This window comes from Hipposideros armiger, unplaced genomic scaffold, assembly GCF_001890085.2.
Source record: "Hipposideros armiger isolate ML-2016 unplaced genomic scaffold, ASM189008v1 scaffold_959, whole genome shotgun sequence".
In the NCBI taxonomy this organism is placed as follows: Eukaryota; Metazoa; Chordata; class Mammalia; order Chiroptera; family Hipposideridae; genus Hipposideros; species Hipposideros armiger.
This window is the reverse complement of record NW_017732309.1, coordinates 421,569-437,397: the sequence shown is the minus strand read 5'-3', so window position 1 is coordinate 437,397 and position 15,829 is coordinate 421,569. Positions and strand designations below refer to the sequence as shown.

The following is a 15,829-nucleotide window of genomic DNA, read 5'->3' as shown; positions in this document are numbered from 1 at the left end:
TGTTTTAAATATTGTGGACTTTTATTCTACAGCGGTGGTTCTGAACCTGGGTGATCATTTTCCTTAAGACACTGAGCAATGTCTAGAGGTATTTTTTAGTTGTCACAACTTGGAGGATGGGGTTGGTGTTTGTGCTATTGGCATGCAGTGGGTGGAGGCTAGGAGTGCTACCAAACATCTTAAAATATACAAGACAGCCCCCGCAACAAACAATTAGCTAGCTCAGAATACATGGGAAGTCTGCTCTATATACACCAAATGTAAATAAACAATTGTATCAGGGCTATGAGCTTCTGCCAAAATTCATTTAGACTGGACTGTTTTGTCATAAAAATATCAACTGGTCTACAAAAGATGAGTGAGTCTTCTTAGCAAAGCTTTTGCTTTCTTTTTGACTAGTCAAAGCCAAAGTAGCTTTGCTTCATATTGGCAATGAGTACAAAGATGATAACTACTGCCCAATGTTCTACAATATAATCCTATGTATTAAAAATGTTCTCCTTCATCTTTTTCTTTCAAACAGGAATATACGATTGATATATTTTTTGCCCAAACATGGTATGACAGACGTCTGAAATTCAACAGCACAATTAAAGTTCTCCGACTGAATAGCAACATGGTGGGAAAAATCTGGATTCCAGACACTTTCTTCAGAAACTCAAAAAAGGCTGATGCACACTGGATAACCACCCCTAATAGGATGCTGAGAATTTGGAATGATGGTCGAGTGCTCTATACCTTAAGGTATTCTTTTTTGGGGAAAAAAAAGGAGTAACTACTGGGAATAAAACAAACATCAACCACACTATCTCCAGACGAAAGGAAGAAAGGTCAAGCCTACGTCAGGGTTGGCATGCTTAATCAAAATAGTATGTGACTCTACAAAATTAGTTTTTCTTTCTGTTATCAGTGACTTTTTTCAAAGGAGTACTCACACAAAGAATTTATTTTCTATGACTAATGTGAAGACTCTGTTTTCTTCAAAGGACATGAAATTTCCCTTGCCTTTGTAAGATTGCTTGATCTTTGCATCAATCTTAGCTTTTGTGTGTGTACCCTGCTACTTTAAATGTGGAAGCTAAAACATAGTTAGTCATCTTTGGGACCACCATTTGTGAGCTTAGAAATGCCTCTGTTTCCAAGGAAACCATTGCACAAGGGGAATGTTGGATGCAGAAGTCTCCTGCAGGTCTTTCTCTTTTTACTGCACAATGGCAAGTAACAAGGATCAATTCCACCTCCCAGTATCCATTCCCCACTACACTGATAGGCTGTTTGACGTAATTTATTGGTTGTTTTGGAAATGCACATCATTTGGAAAAACTTTGAACTATTTTTTTTCCCCGTGAACTTAAATACTAAGTAACATTTGGAAGGTTTCTTACTTACATTATTTGATGTCATTATCTTAGCACTTCATACTTACATGTATTTACATAAATATTTTTCTGCTGAAGTTTCTCATTGGTGAGGGTACATTATTAAAGAACATAATAGATAAGTCCATAGACTTAAGAATCAGATAAATCTGGCTTCAATTCTTAGCTCTGTATTGTACTATCTTTCTATCTATCTATCTATCTATCTATCTATCTATCTATCTATCTATCTATCTATCTATCTATCTATATATGGGGTAATTCTCCAGAATTTCTACATCCGGGACTTGGGGGCAGCTATCTGGTAGCAGAGGTCTGGGTGCCAGAAGACATAGCTCAAAACTATTTGTATAGTAAGTTTGATGGTTTTACTTGGTTACATTTTTATTTAGAGGAATTAGGTGGGAACTGATGGAGATTACTTAGAAAGAAGGCACCACCATCCTCATGGCATGCCCCCCCCCCAGCTGAACAAACTTGTATCTTTCATTTGTTTAATTTCTATAAAATAGAGACAATGATTTTTATCTTACAGAGCTGTTATAAGGACTAAATTGGGTGATATATAAGTGCTTAACATAGAGACTGATATAGAGAAAATACAGCAGATATTAAATTTATTTATATATATATTTTAGTAAAAGATATGAATATGATTCTTCTACATTTTAGTATCCTGGAACTTTCAGCTTCAAAGTGATTCATGTTAAATGCCCTTGTGACATATTTTAGGCCTTGCATAATATCCAAAAATATATAAAATAGAATCTTTAAAAAAGCTACAAAACTTTCTATCAGTTAAATGGTAATATAAATTGCTAAGAAAAATGGCTACAAAGGAAATTCACTGCATATATTTTGAATTCATCATGGGTTTTATTAAATCAGGGATAAGGTAATGACTGGAATGAGAATCTAGTGGAAATCAAAGTTGGTCTGATAAATCTGAGCTCAGTCCAGCTTCTGAAATATTAAGCGATCACTCTATCTCAAGTACCTTTATCACTCTCATAATATTATAGTCATATTTTCACTTCTATTAATTTGAAGAGTCACTATACAATATTTATTTATGAAAACCACCTCAAAAATGTCACTCATAAGATTCAGTCAAGGTTCGAATGAGTTGCCAATCTATATTGAGGGATAATTTTATTCTTGTTCTTATCTATGAGTTATAAATGTATGTGTGCTTAGATATGTATGTATCTATCTTTGTTTTTGCAATCTTAATAACTCCAATTTTTCTAATTTTAACAATTCCAGATTAATTTGGAAAAATAATACCAAAAATATCAAATTTAATTCTAATTTCACTTATTAATAAACCTATCTTTTCTTCGGAAGAGCATATAATTACTTAGTAACAACGATTAAAACCTCCAGATTTGGAGACAGATAATCTTGGGTTCAGATCTCAACTGAGCCACTACTAGCTTTCTGACTTTGTGCAAGTTCAAGCACAATAAAGCCATAATAACACTTACCAAATGAGAATAATTCGTCTTACTAGTGTCATGTAAACAATTAACGCTGTGTGATTATTAGTTATATTTTAAGATCAGTGATTGCTCTATTATACCATAGAAAAGTAAAATCTACCCAAGTAAAAATTATACTAAACTGTAAAATCTTTTAAAATAAATGTTCATAAAATAACACTTTATTACTTCAAGATCGATATCATTGTAAGAAATATAGCTAACAAATATGAAATTTGAAAAGTCATCAACTCATCACCAGTACAATATTAGAATGTGTCCATACTTCTCCAGAGGTGTTCAGAACATCTGGAACTCCTTTAAATTTTCTCCCTTAAAGAGATCCCATACTGATCAGCCCATATTGATCCCATTTGTCAGCCCATATTGAGATCCAGAAAACCTGTATGTTTAATAAGCATCCCAGAGGTAAACATTATTTCAGAACCATTGGCAAACATCATTCTAGTATGTCTGTGCACATGTATTTAACATTTCTTGTTCGCCATTAGCTATTTTTCTACTCTATAACATCCTATTTAATAGCTTCATAGTGTTCCATTGTACAAATGCATAATACTCCATTGTTAAACAGGAGTTTTCAATTCACATGCAGTAATTTAAAGGTAATAGCTAACAAGTACTTACAAACAGAAGTTCTGCTTTAATTAGCAGATAAGATCTGAGAATTATCAACATTCATTTACATGCAAACAGTAAATGAGTTTAAGTTCTTAAAACAGTTTGTTCTGTTAAGAAAGTTGAATATATTCACTGAGCAATCTCATGTGTGCAATTAATTTGCCAAAAAAATTATGTGATCATAAAATTTGAATATATAGAATTGAGGTCATTGAGCACCTATTCTTTGGTCTGTTAAAATGAATAGACGACATGAAGCATTAAAACAATTTTCTCCTGGACTTGGCAGATTTGTTCAGTAAGAATCACCTTGTGTTATCCAATAAGAATGTGAGATATACTATCCAGGAATAAAGATGAAGAATGGTCATTAGAAATTGTGCTAATGCACATTTTTAAAACTGTCTGAAATCCTTATACTTCCATTTTACATCTTTATATTCAGGCTGACTATCGATGCTGAGTGCCAATTACAGTTACACAATTTCCCAATGGATGAACACTCCTGCCCCTTGGAGTTCTCCAGTTGTAAGTAATTCTCATTCTGTGTTTTGTCTACCCTCTCACCAATCATCTAATTGCAATGTCAATTAACTGGGAGATTCGCAGAGAATGCAAAATGGCATTAAGCAATGCTGCTGATTTTGAAGATGTTGGCAGCTTCTTTGATCATAACACCAGCTTGTCCCTAGTAGAGTGATTCTTGCAAAAATGGACGTAATTTATCAGGAATTATAAATAAGTTTCATTGAGGTGTAAATTCTTAATAAATTGGCAGTGGTTGACTGGAGCCCTTTGTTGAGAAGGATTGTAGAGCCAGGCCAGGACTCAGTAGAAGGGCGTAATGGTGGATTTATACATTCCCCATTCCCCCATGGGCCCAGGAGAAGAGAGAAGCAGCGGATTTGCTACTTATTTTCTCCCTTACCTTTCAGGGTGCACAGAGATCCCACAGTGCCGTTTGCTCCTTCCAGTTTGGGTATAACTGTTAAAGATAACAAAATTGAAAATCACTTTGTATTCCTCCTGCAATTCTAGCAATACCTAGAACTAGTTATCTATCAGTGAGCAAAAGACTGATTTGGGGTCTTGTATGAGTCTAGTTCAAATCCTAACATCAGCAGTATAGATTTGAGCAAATTCCTAAATTTCTCAGTGAGTCCTCATTCCCAGGAATCCATCAGAGATTCTAAGACCTGTCCCAGCACCATATTGTTTTGTTGATATAATATATGTAAAGTGCTTGGTATGCTGCTTCCCACACAAGATTCAATAAAGAGCTCTAATCTTTTAATTCTTATTACCAGGTAATAAAGTAAAAAGATCCAAAATGATGCTAACAAAAATTACAAGATGATTAAGATTTAGTAACCTTCACAAATATTTCCTATCTGAATCAAAAACAAGCCTGATTTCCCCGAAATGTTTGCTCACGACCTAATTAGCATACCTGATAAGTTCCTTCCCTCGTCCTTATTTTTGGTCGGCCAACAGTGCATATCAGGCAGAATATCACAAACTGATTGTAAATTTTAAGTTTTTATTTTTATAAATACAATTTCCCAGTCCGGGGGTGAGGGTGACTCCTAAGAGACACCCAAATCATAATAACCATACTTAAAGGGAAAAAAATAATAAAACAATGACAAGAGAAGCAATCATTTCTTCATCATTACATCAATTTTAGAGGGAACTAGAGGAACAATATTATGTATATCATATACATTTAGAAAAATTTCTATTATAAAGATTATTCCACATGTTTTACTTCATCCAAGAATGGAATATTTTTAAGTGAAAGCTTCCTCAAGCTTTCGGAAACTAGACTTATTTTCTTTTAATTTTCCAGCTGGGACTACTCTTCTCCTGAGTCACTAAAGCTTAAGAACGGGTGATTTTTGTGCCATCTGACTGATAACTGTTTTCTGAACCCAAACACAACTTAATATTACTTATTTCTATAAAAAAAATGAAATCCCCTAGTACATTGTCCATAGGAAGTTCCCTAATTTCATTATTCTTTTCCTCAGTTTCTACCACATCCTGTCCCTTCCCCCAATACATAGCTTTCTCTTTGCTTTCTTCTTAATTTATGAACACGTAGTAGATAAAGAGTTGGATCAAAATAAAAGAAATGGAGAAAACATGAGGTATTTTTCCAAGTAATCAGTCAGCCTTCATAATCAAGATTATCTTTATATAGCATTACTAGTAGACACACGTTTGAAATTATTTCTTGTTTTTTCAAGTATATCTCTATCTATCTATCTATCTATCTATATATTTATCTATCTATCTATCATCTATCTATCTTTACTTGAGTTTGTTCTACAGTTTACTTAATAATGTTTATCCATTAAACAAATATACATTGACCATCAATTTCATGAAGTAAGTACTATTGTCATCTCCATAAGGAAACAAATAATTTAGAAAAAAAAATTAAGACACCTGTCCAGGGTATCAGGGCTGGGAATTGTCCTGCTAATCACTGCATATTTAGTACACAACCTCTTTCTGTTCTCTTGGCTGACAAGACTGACCCTTCAGAAACTACATTGCACTCACTGGTATCTTCCCCTTGGCATTTCTATTTACTGCTTTTAATTGTAGATTTCTGTGCATATTAAAATGAAGTCCCAACAAATTGACAGAGATAGAGAGAGAGAATAATGTAAATAGTTGAGGTGATTTTCCCAATCATCTTCCACTCCAAGTGCATGCTCTGGAGAGGAATTTGAGTCTGCTATCCCAATATTTTCTGTTCCTGCATGACTCTTAAAATCTTGCTCTGGTTGACTCCCCTTCACCATGAAACAATGTCTTACATATGTACTATTTATTATATACTGGCCACTTTTTATATTTTACCCCAGACTATAAAGTGTGCCTATATTATGTATGTACTACGTATGTATATATTTAGTACACCTTCTAGGCAATTTAGTGATTTTTAATGGTAATTCTGACCTCATGTTTTTTAAATCTAACTTCCCAGCAGGATATGATATTATTGCATTTATTTTCCCTACTACGATGCTCTTTAGTCCGGGGTCCTCACTAAGTCATAACTCTCTCTCAGTACCTTCTTCAGTGTTTTGTTCCTGGAAGGTGATTGCTATATATGTTCATTTATAGTAAGTTTAAATATGTGCTTTCCCATCTCATGGCAGATGGCTATCCACGTGAAGAAATTGTCTATCAATGGAAGCGTAGTTCTGTGGAAGTGGGTGACACCAGATCTTGGAGGCTTTATCAATTTTCATTTGTTGGCCTGAGAAATACCACTGAAGTAGTGAAGACAACGTCTGGTAAGACACCCTTGAAAAGAAGATTGAGTGACCCTTCCAGAATTAAAATTCTGGTATATATGGTTCAGAAGGCTTTTCAATACCTGTTTACAAATGATATTCAGAAAATTAAATCAAGTGTTTCAACATACTAGAGAAAATTATAGTTGGTATTCTAGTATAATAGAACATACATGGATTCTATCAATTTGAAGCATATTGATTCTAAGTGGATTAGTAAATTATTTCCTTAATTTCTTTAAGCAAAAATGAGCAGCAATTATTTAAAAAGAAGAAAATATGTATTAGGTATAGGTATAATGTTTCTTTTGGGAAATATGTTTCATAATATATTGAAATAGATGCATTTAAAGGAATCACGCAGAAAAAAATAAACTTTCCACATACGCAGAAAAGTGGTTGTAGTGGATGTGGACTAATTGTTCAGTAAGCTAATATTTGAACTGACTCCATCACTGGATAAGGGACTGCACTTTGGTATCAAATAGGCCTGGGTTCAAATCCCAACTCCTTCGGTTATCAGCTGTAGACATTGAGAAAATGACTGAATCTCTAGGGGATCAACTTTCTCAGATAACCAATATGTCAGACAGAAAGATGATGTGTAGGAAAAAAATAAATAAATAAAAATGCTTGGAACTGTATCTGACACTTAATGAGTGTTCAATAAGCAGTAGCTCTTTTTAATATTAATTATAATCATCAAGTGTGCATGACGCCCAGTGTGGTGGTCAGGATTTCAGATGTTTCAAGAGAAGTGAAAAATCTAAATGTTTATATTAAACATCATGATTTTAATGGTATTAATTTGCTGAGGGCAGGGGGGGAGACAACAACAACATTTGGGGCAAGTTAAACATATTTCCAAATCAGATCTGTCTCATGAGTGGACAGTATGAATCTTTTGCAATGATGAATGTATTACTCAGCTACTCCTTTTTAAATTACATGAATTTAAATACGTCCCAATTTCAACTACAAACATTGTGTTCTCAGCTTGACATCTATTAAGTTGTGTTTTTCCATGAGTTAAGCTGTTTTCTGTTGATTTACTCACAGACACCTGATTTTTCCCCCTTGGAATTTATAAGACATATTTTTGTGTTAAATAATTTGGAATAAGGCCTTTGCCTTTTGTACAGAGAAAAGGAAATTTAAGACCTACACAAAGATGAAAACTTAAGATTCTACCTTCATAAATACTATCCTCTAAATCTAAGTGCTATCTGGCCCTAATCTTATTTTTGGCGTGTGCACATTTCTCCTAACGACTCTTTTCATTTTGCAAAAAGAATCTGAAAGAAAGTCAAAGAACTGCTCAAGTATATTTTTGAAAAGTTGCCTTCTGCTCCCTTATTCACTGGAAATCCTGACTATTAAGTACTAGAACAGTCTTTCATTTGGTGCCAAGAAAAGATTCAGGATTGCCTTAGAATGGAAGTCTTCCATCTGTGAAAGGTAGAACATGTGTAAAAACCATCTCCACGTTTGCATGCTTCCAGGATGAGAAACTAGAAATTAAGTTGTCATTCATTTTCTATAATTATTCCAGCACCCTAAAACAGAACCCACAAATTCATGACTAGCCGATGTTTGCTTAGTCCTTTGAGCCCAGAATAGCATTCAAACAAAATTGTGGTGAGGGAAGGGTTGGCTTTATATCAGGGGGCCTAAAATCATCGCCTTCCCGATGCCTCATATTGAGATGATCTAGAGTATTAACTGTCTATTTAAAGAGATACTAACACAAGAAAATGAGCTACTTACATAAAGCATGGCAAGAAAAATCACCAAGGTGTCACAAAGCTATTAATCTTCCTAGGGAAATCAAAGCAAATGTGCATTGATATCAGGTTTGATATTGAGTAGCATCATTTAATTGATGGCATCAAACCCTTGTGAATTTTAATATGGTAGCTAACCTTTGCATAGGTCTTCTTGTCTGCCCCCTGCTCTTGCTGATTTGTGCTTTGTGTATGGCACTAGTTCAATTGCCTCTGTAAAGAGAAGGGATGAACTGAAACATAACACCAATACTAAGAGGCAGCATGATTCTTGTGATAGTTGATTCTGTAGTAACTGGAAGTTTCTGCATGGTCTTTTGTTTGATTTCTGATGCCATTCTTATCTTCAAGCATAGCTCCATAACTGGTTAATATCTACAAAGAAGTTATAGTAACAACTTTCTTGGGACATTATAAGAAAATAAAATTTATAGTCCTTTTGATTCTTAGCCATTATTACAATGTGGTTTTCTCTTAGACATCGTAAACTGAATTTAAATTTCTTTAAATTGTGTTCAGTTAAATGATTTTTTTTTAAATGTCATGCTAGGATCATACTTCAAATATCAGAAGCATTAGACATAATTAGAAGTTGATATAAAAAATCATGAAAAAAAAGTTCTTAAATTTTAAGTGCATATATTTGTGTTCCCCAGACTCTGAGTATATTGATAAAGAGAGAAAGAAGGTATGAGAGAAAGAGGAAAGAACAGCTAGCACCTGAGTAAAACATTCCGTTGATGTAAACAGAAGGAACGAGGGAACATTCCACAGGAAAGAATTTAACGCAATTTGATAATCCTTGCATCCACCCTCTGAATCAGTGTCACGCTTGAGAAAAATATTCCCTTGGTAGCAGATTGACAAAACTTGAGAATACTTTTAACCCATAGTCAATGCATCAACACAGATTCCGGATCCATGATTTCTCCCCCGAACCATCATATCTTCCTGATTGCTCTATATCTGGTAATAGCACCATCATTGTCCCAGTGAGCCAGGCATGAACACTCAAAAGTCACGTCTCCGCCTCCCACACTTAATGAATCATGAAAGCACTTATGCCTCTGAAATAGCTTGTGTAACTGGCCCCTTTTCAGTTGCCATCATCACTGTCCTAGTTCACGATTTTGTCTGGTGTCATCTGGGTTGTGTTGGTAGCCTCCTAATTCATGTCCCTGTTGTCAGTTTCCCTCTTACATAATCTATCCTTTACCCATGAATCATGAAAGCTAGCATTTACTAAGCACCAACTACATGCACCATAGTAAACACATTACATAAACAACCTACTTTAACGCTGATAACCATAGTCATACTTACTATCATCTACACCGAGGGTATCACGTGGATGAAGAAACTGAGACTTCTACGGGTTTATTTATGTACTTTCAGGGATCAGTTAGGAGAGGTGGATATTAATTCAAGCGGCTTGCTCACAGACTCAGGCCCTTAATTACTACACTAGATTACTTCCACAGTGGCCGGATGCTTCTTCCTGAAAAAGCACAACTCCCATCACATCTCACAAATTCAGTAGGTTCAATTGAGCACAAGCCACTGTTCCCAGTATGGAAGCACCTGGTGCCAGGAACTTTCCAGCTTCGTTTTCTGTAATTTCTCAGGTTGTGATGGAACTAATCTGTTACGTTTCCTGAATATAACCAGCCAGTCCTATGTGCACACTGAATCTTGGTCTCCTTCCTCTTTTGAATGGCTTTTGCCTTCATGCCCACTTTCTTTTATGACTGTTAGGTTTAAATAAACAACACCTCCTCAAGGAGGCCTTTGTTGACCTTCCCACCAAAATAACTTCAAACTGTTTTCAAGAATGTGCACTCCTGACACCAGGCAGCTCACACTTGAATACTGGCTTATATAAATTATTTAATACATCTAAGCTCAATGTCACTGATATTGCAGGGTTGCTTTAAGTATTATGTAAGATACTCCATTAAAATCACTTAAAACTGCCTTGAACATAGAAAGGAATCAGTAAATGGAAGGCATTATTGTTACTATTATTATTAATCATCATTATTATTCCATGAATTCCTCTCAGCATTTCCAGCCACTTTATGAAAATATAGTATCTGACGTATGTTGCGCTGGTTTTATTCCTCCTTTTCTGTCTCTTCATACCAATAAATCACAAACTTCACAACAGAAGGCTTCTTATAATCATCTTTACATCTATGATGCTATTAACATGGTGGCTTGCTTAGAATTGTTGATTGGTAGGTAATTTTAGAATTCATTGCTTGTGACAATTGTATTGATAGAGCTGTACATTTTCCCTCAGTTTAATAAGCCATGTGCAATTCTATTAAATATATTCCCCATTACTCATTGTTTTTTCTAAAGTAGAAGCCTCTGTTCTTTCTGGTCATGTCCCCATTGCCAGGTCATTAAATTAGCTACACGACTTTTAGTATCAAGAAGAGCATTGTTACTCCATGTTCTCATCCTGAAATGTGGTTAGAAAAGTGGGCCAATGAGGCGAACCTACATTCTTGAGATCTGAATGCCATCATTTTGAATTAAAAAGAATATATCCCCTTCTTCCTATCTTAGAATACCATTAAAGCTTCCATTTAGCAATACAAACACATTAGTGTTTCATGAAATATCTTCATATATTTTTCTGGAAAACACATGTACAGTAACTATTATTTACTTTTTTTTGTCTTTAACATCTTTTTGGCTTAGATTCCATGTTCTTGATTTCCATTACAAGAAATACATAAATATTAAAATAAAAAGTCCACGCACCACTAGATTCATCTTAATTTCTAACAGTGGCATGTAGACCATGGTTTTAAAAAAGCCAGCTCCATGGATGAACTCTACGCTCATTACCTGATTTCTAAACTACGTACCATCCACCCTACACCTTTAAACCCTGCCCGCCATTCTCCCCGCAGCCTTTTATCTTCCTTAGGTTTTCTGGGCAGGTGCTACCTACTTCTGGTCTTCGTGCCCTATTTTCCTTATTTAAATCCAAGTTCAAACCCAGCCTTATCTGCCTAAATCAGTGTATATGGACTAGTCATATAATTCTCCACATAGGAAAAAAAAAAAGGGAGAAGTTTCCACCTTCTAGGTTGTGTTTTAATAAAGATGGATGACTTTTACTCATCACTGAGGTGAACTGTTTTGGAGGAAAGAAAAAATTTTAAAAAGATACAAGTTAACTAATTTTTTCACTGAAGACATTGAAACAACACAATTTTAGAAACCTAAATGATAGGAGACAAATAAACATCTCCAGCATCAATCGTACAGTCTCTCCATCACTTTTGAGTCACAGTAACTTGTGAGCCCATGTTAGTCAATAATAAACTTTTCAAAATACTTGAAGAAACATAAGATCTTAAAATAAATCAGTGGAAGACTGTACAGCAATAGATTTTTATTTTTTTAAGCTTCAATTCATAAAATTTAACTTTGGCTTCAGAAGAGATAGAAAAATAAATTAATGTAAAGAGAGCTGGGTCAGGAACAGCCATTGGGAAGCCATTTGGGATGAAAGTTTCTTATTTATAAAATAAATTCATTTGACTAGATGCTTCTTTCAAGTTCTCATCCTTAGAGATATCCATAACCTCTGATGTAACAAAGGTTATACAATAGATGTCTAATGTAGGAGCAACTTTGTTTATACATTAATGTTTTCCTAGAATGTTTTCCTTCATTAAGTTTTTCACATGTTTTTAAAGCAAGTCAAATGCAAAAAGTCCCTTAATTTTTTAATTTAGGGGTAATGACAGTCACACTCCATCTATTTATCTATTTTGTTGTTAGTGATATGCCATTACATGTATATGTTAACCAAAATTTTTAGTTATTTTCTTTCAGTTGCAATACTGGAATATTCATATATTACATTTAAAAATCTCACATCGAAACTTTAAATTTCAAGATTGTTCTGACATTACATGATGGGGAGATAGGGCTTGAGAGGTAGAAGGCCCTCAAAGAGGTTACATAGAGAAGTCACATGAAATCTAAGGAAAATTGTTTGGTGTCAAGGTGACACATTTCTTTTCTGCTTACATTCCTTTGGCAAGATCTAGTTGCATGGTTCCAGGAAGACAAAATGGGGCTGGGAAGTGTAGCTCATTGGTGTGCTAGGAAGTGGCAACAGGTTTTATGACTTTCAAGCATCTCTGAAACACGCATATCATTTTAGTTCTCACAACAAGCCTCTGAGAAAGATACTGTTTTTCCATTTGACAGATGAAGCAATTTAAGTTTAGAGGGGCGAAGTAATTTGTTCAAGGATGTTCAATAAAGCAGAGTTATTTATAGAGATCCCAAATTATTATCCCACTGTCTCTCCTAAACATATTAGGTAAAGAGATGAATTAATTAAAAGTTATCCCTAAGCTTGACAATAGGTCATTTTACAGAGACAATGAAATGAAGTAATAGCACTTAATATGATAACCATATTCGCGCATCAACAAAATGTTAACCTGTAGGAACAGCAATTATATTTACACATAGCAATAATATCAAGTGAGAAACAATTTAGTAATGATATCCTTACATTTTTCAGAAACATATTTACTACTTGTGAGATATTATTATTCATTTGCTAAGTGGACCTAAGTGTTACAATCCAAAGCAGGCCTTGATTAAGAAACTGCTGGACCAGTCTATTTGTATAAATCTGTTCCTTGCAGAAAAAAATCTCATCAGAAAGAAAACCATAATAAAAGGTTTGCATAACTACTATTTACAGTGATTCTGAGGATTAATATGTTATTTTGGCAGTCTATCAAAACCAACCAGGTCAAAACAACATTAATTTTTATCCAAGTTTTTGGTGTTTCCTAAGTCAATTGAAAAACTCTCTTTTGCCACATTTAAGACACGTCCTTCATTGTGGCTGATACAACTAACAGAGTTCTCCTGTCCAGCTGCTGCCCTAAATAAATGTAAAACATTAATTTTTAAAAATATACATGTTAGCGAGGCGATGGAGACTGTGAATCCATAGTCTCTATGCTCAAGCTCATTGAAGGTTCCTTTCACTTTGATGCAATTGAATATTTTCTTCATTTTATTTTTGCATTTTTAGAAAATAATGCTATTCACCATTGCTGATGTGCAAATTTAAGCATGTCAGAGATTGAAATAAGCAAGAAATAGCAATGAGGAAAATAATGTTTTTTTTCAATTTATCTTTCTTTTCTTTAAAAGAAGGATATTATGAGGATCGCAGCACACTACAGTACATAACATCCCAGTAAAGAATTTTCTGGGTATATAAGCTAGGGTTGACCAGAATTGATCTACCATTCTTACCTGCCACTCCCATAATCTATTTCGTTTAGCAAATCAACTAGTCCATTCAAGAAGGGCAGAAAAGCCCAAGGGAAAGTAATTTATAAATATGTTAAACTGGACTTAGTGGATTCTTTGTTTGCTTTTATATATGGGTGTCTCTGATGTTCAAGAAATTGACAACGCTTCACATTTAACATATAAACCACATCATAAATGTCTAATTTTTCACATTTGTCTTCCAATATATCCACCCCCAAATTAACTACTCTTTGCTATCAATCATCTTTCAGAATGACAAAAAGAAATATTAATAGTGGTTTTTTTAAATTACAGTTTTTCCCCTATCCCCACCACAAACCTAAATGCTTTGTCCACAAGTGTTTCTCTATCAGCAATGTCTCTCTACTTATGAATACTGAAGTGCAATAAGTGGCATCGCTGATAATATGAAAGCTCCAATTTAAACAACTCTGTTTACTGGAATAGTTTCCTAACATAATATCTAATTACCTGTACTCATATAATGTATAGCACCATGCACCTTGATTTTCATCATTATATCTATTGTTCGCTGGTAAGTGGTGAAGAGCTATGTAATAAGAAAGACAGTGTGTAATTCATGAGCTGTGTAACAGCTGCTTGTTAAAGAGATACTGTGATCATAGACACCAATTGTAACCACCTAATGATTCCATTTTCTTAGTTGGTGATTTCTTGTTACCAGGACCAGTGACTGGGAGTAAAATTAGATTGATAGGAAACTAAAATTTTAGGGCTCAATCTGGAAGATCAAGCTAAATTGTCTGTCATTTTACTTACAGAGAAGTTACTCCCAAGAGATCAAGTCAGTGGTTGTAAATGGGTACCCAATTGCCTAACTCCAGCCTAGGACATGGGTCATTAGACAAGGATGCAATTCAGCTTTATTTCTTGTAGTCAATGTTGAAGAGCTGAGAAATTTCATATGAAAGTCTTAAGCATCTTTCTATCTGCAACACCTAGGTCTTCCTTTACATTGGAAAATGTGATTGGGTACAGCTGAATTCTCACCTGTCCCCTTAGATGAGGCACAGTCTCTGGTTTACCAAAGTCTGTACCACTCCCTGTTGTATTTTTAGAGCTTTCTTTCTCCTTCAGTTACTGTTTCCTTATTTTGAAAAAAAATTATGTGCTTCTCTATCTCTATTTAAAATCAGGGAAAATGAAAGATCATGCGACCAAATGAGAGCACATTATGTATCTGTGGAAATGAATATTCTTTTATCTTGAATGGGCAAAAGGGATTTCTATCATGAAGCAACATTCTAAGAAGTGAATGTGAAAATGATGTCTCAGGCAAGGTTTGCCTGAGGATAGTCAGTTACAGAGAAGTTCCAGGACCTGGCCAGCCTAGGTCTCACTTGCTTTTTAAATTCTATAATTGGGTTTATTTATCAATTATCAAGTAAATACAGTTGAGATCAATTTTAAGTTCATTCAGTTTATTTCTATGATCCATGTTCATGGATGATGGGCTTTAAATAAACACATGACGTTCTGAAGTTTCATATACGGACATCTGGTCACCTAGTCTTCTTTGCATTTTTCCTTCTTTCCAGGTGACATCTAAGCAGCTAAAAGTTTTGTTGCAATTTTCCTGCATATTACTGATTGCAGTCTTGCATAGCCAATTAATACTTTTTTCTGTTGTAATTTTCTGAAGATGAATGCAGTTTATGCTCTGGAATAAAGCCCTGTTCTTTTTTTATTTTTTTTATGAAATGAGACAGCTGGATATAGAGCAAAAAACTACAATTCCTGTTTAAGAGCTCCTTTGTGGTTGTGCTACCTTGAGCAAGCCATTTTCTCTTTCAGCCCTCAATTTCTTCATGTCAAAATAAAAAAAAATCAGACTAGATTGACATTAAATGTACTTTTTACTCCCAAAATGCTGTGCT

The 15,829-nt window shown here is 34.5% G+C and overlaps 1 protein-coding gene across 1 annotated transcript in view; it reads left to right on the top strand.

Moving 5' to 3' along the window:
• Window positions 1–15,829, top strand: part of GABRG2 (gamma-aminobutyric acid type A receptor subunit gamma2) — a 93,379-nt gene that overhangs the window by 33,672 nt on the left and 43,878 nt on the right. Inside the window, exons 3-5 of the mRNA XM_019630866.1 lie at window positions 510–744; window positions 3,948–4,030; window positions 6,676–6,813. Of these exons, the coding sequence (XP_019486411.1) occupies window positions 510–744; window positions 3,948–4,030; window positions 6,676–6,813 (456 nt within the window). The remainder of the gene's footprint in view (window positions 1–509; window positions 745–3,947; window positions 4,031–6,675; window positions 6,814–15,829) is intronic.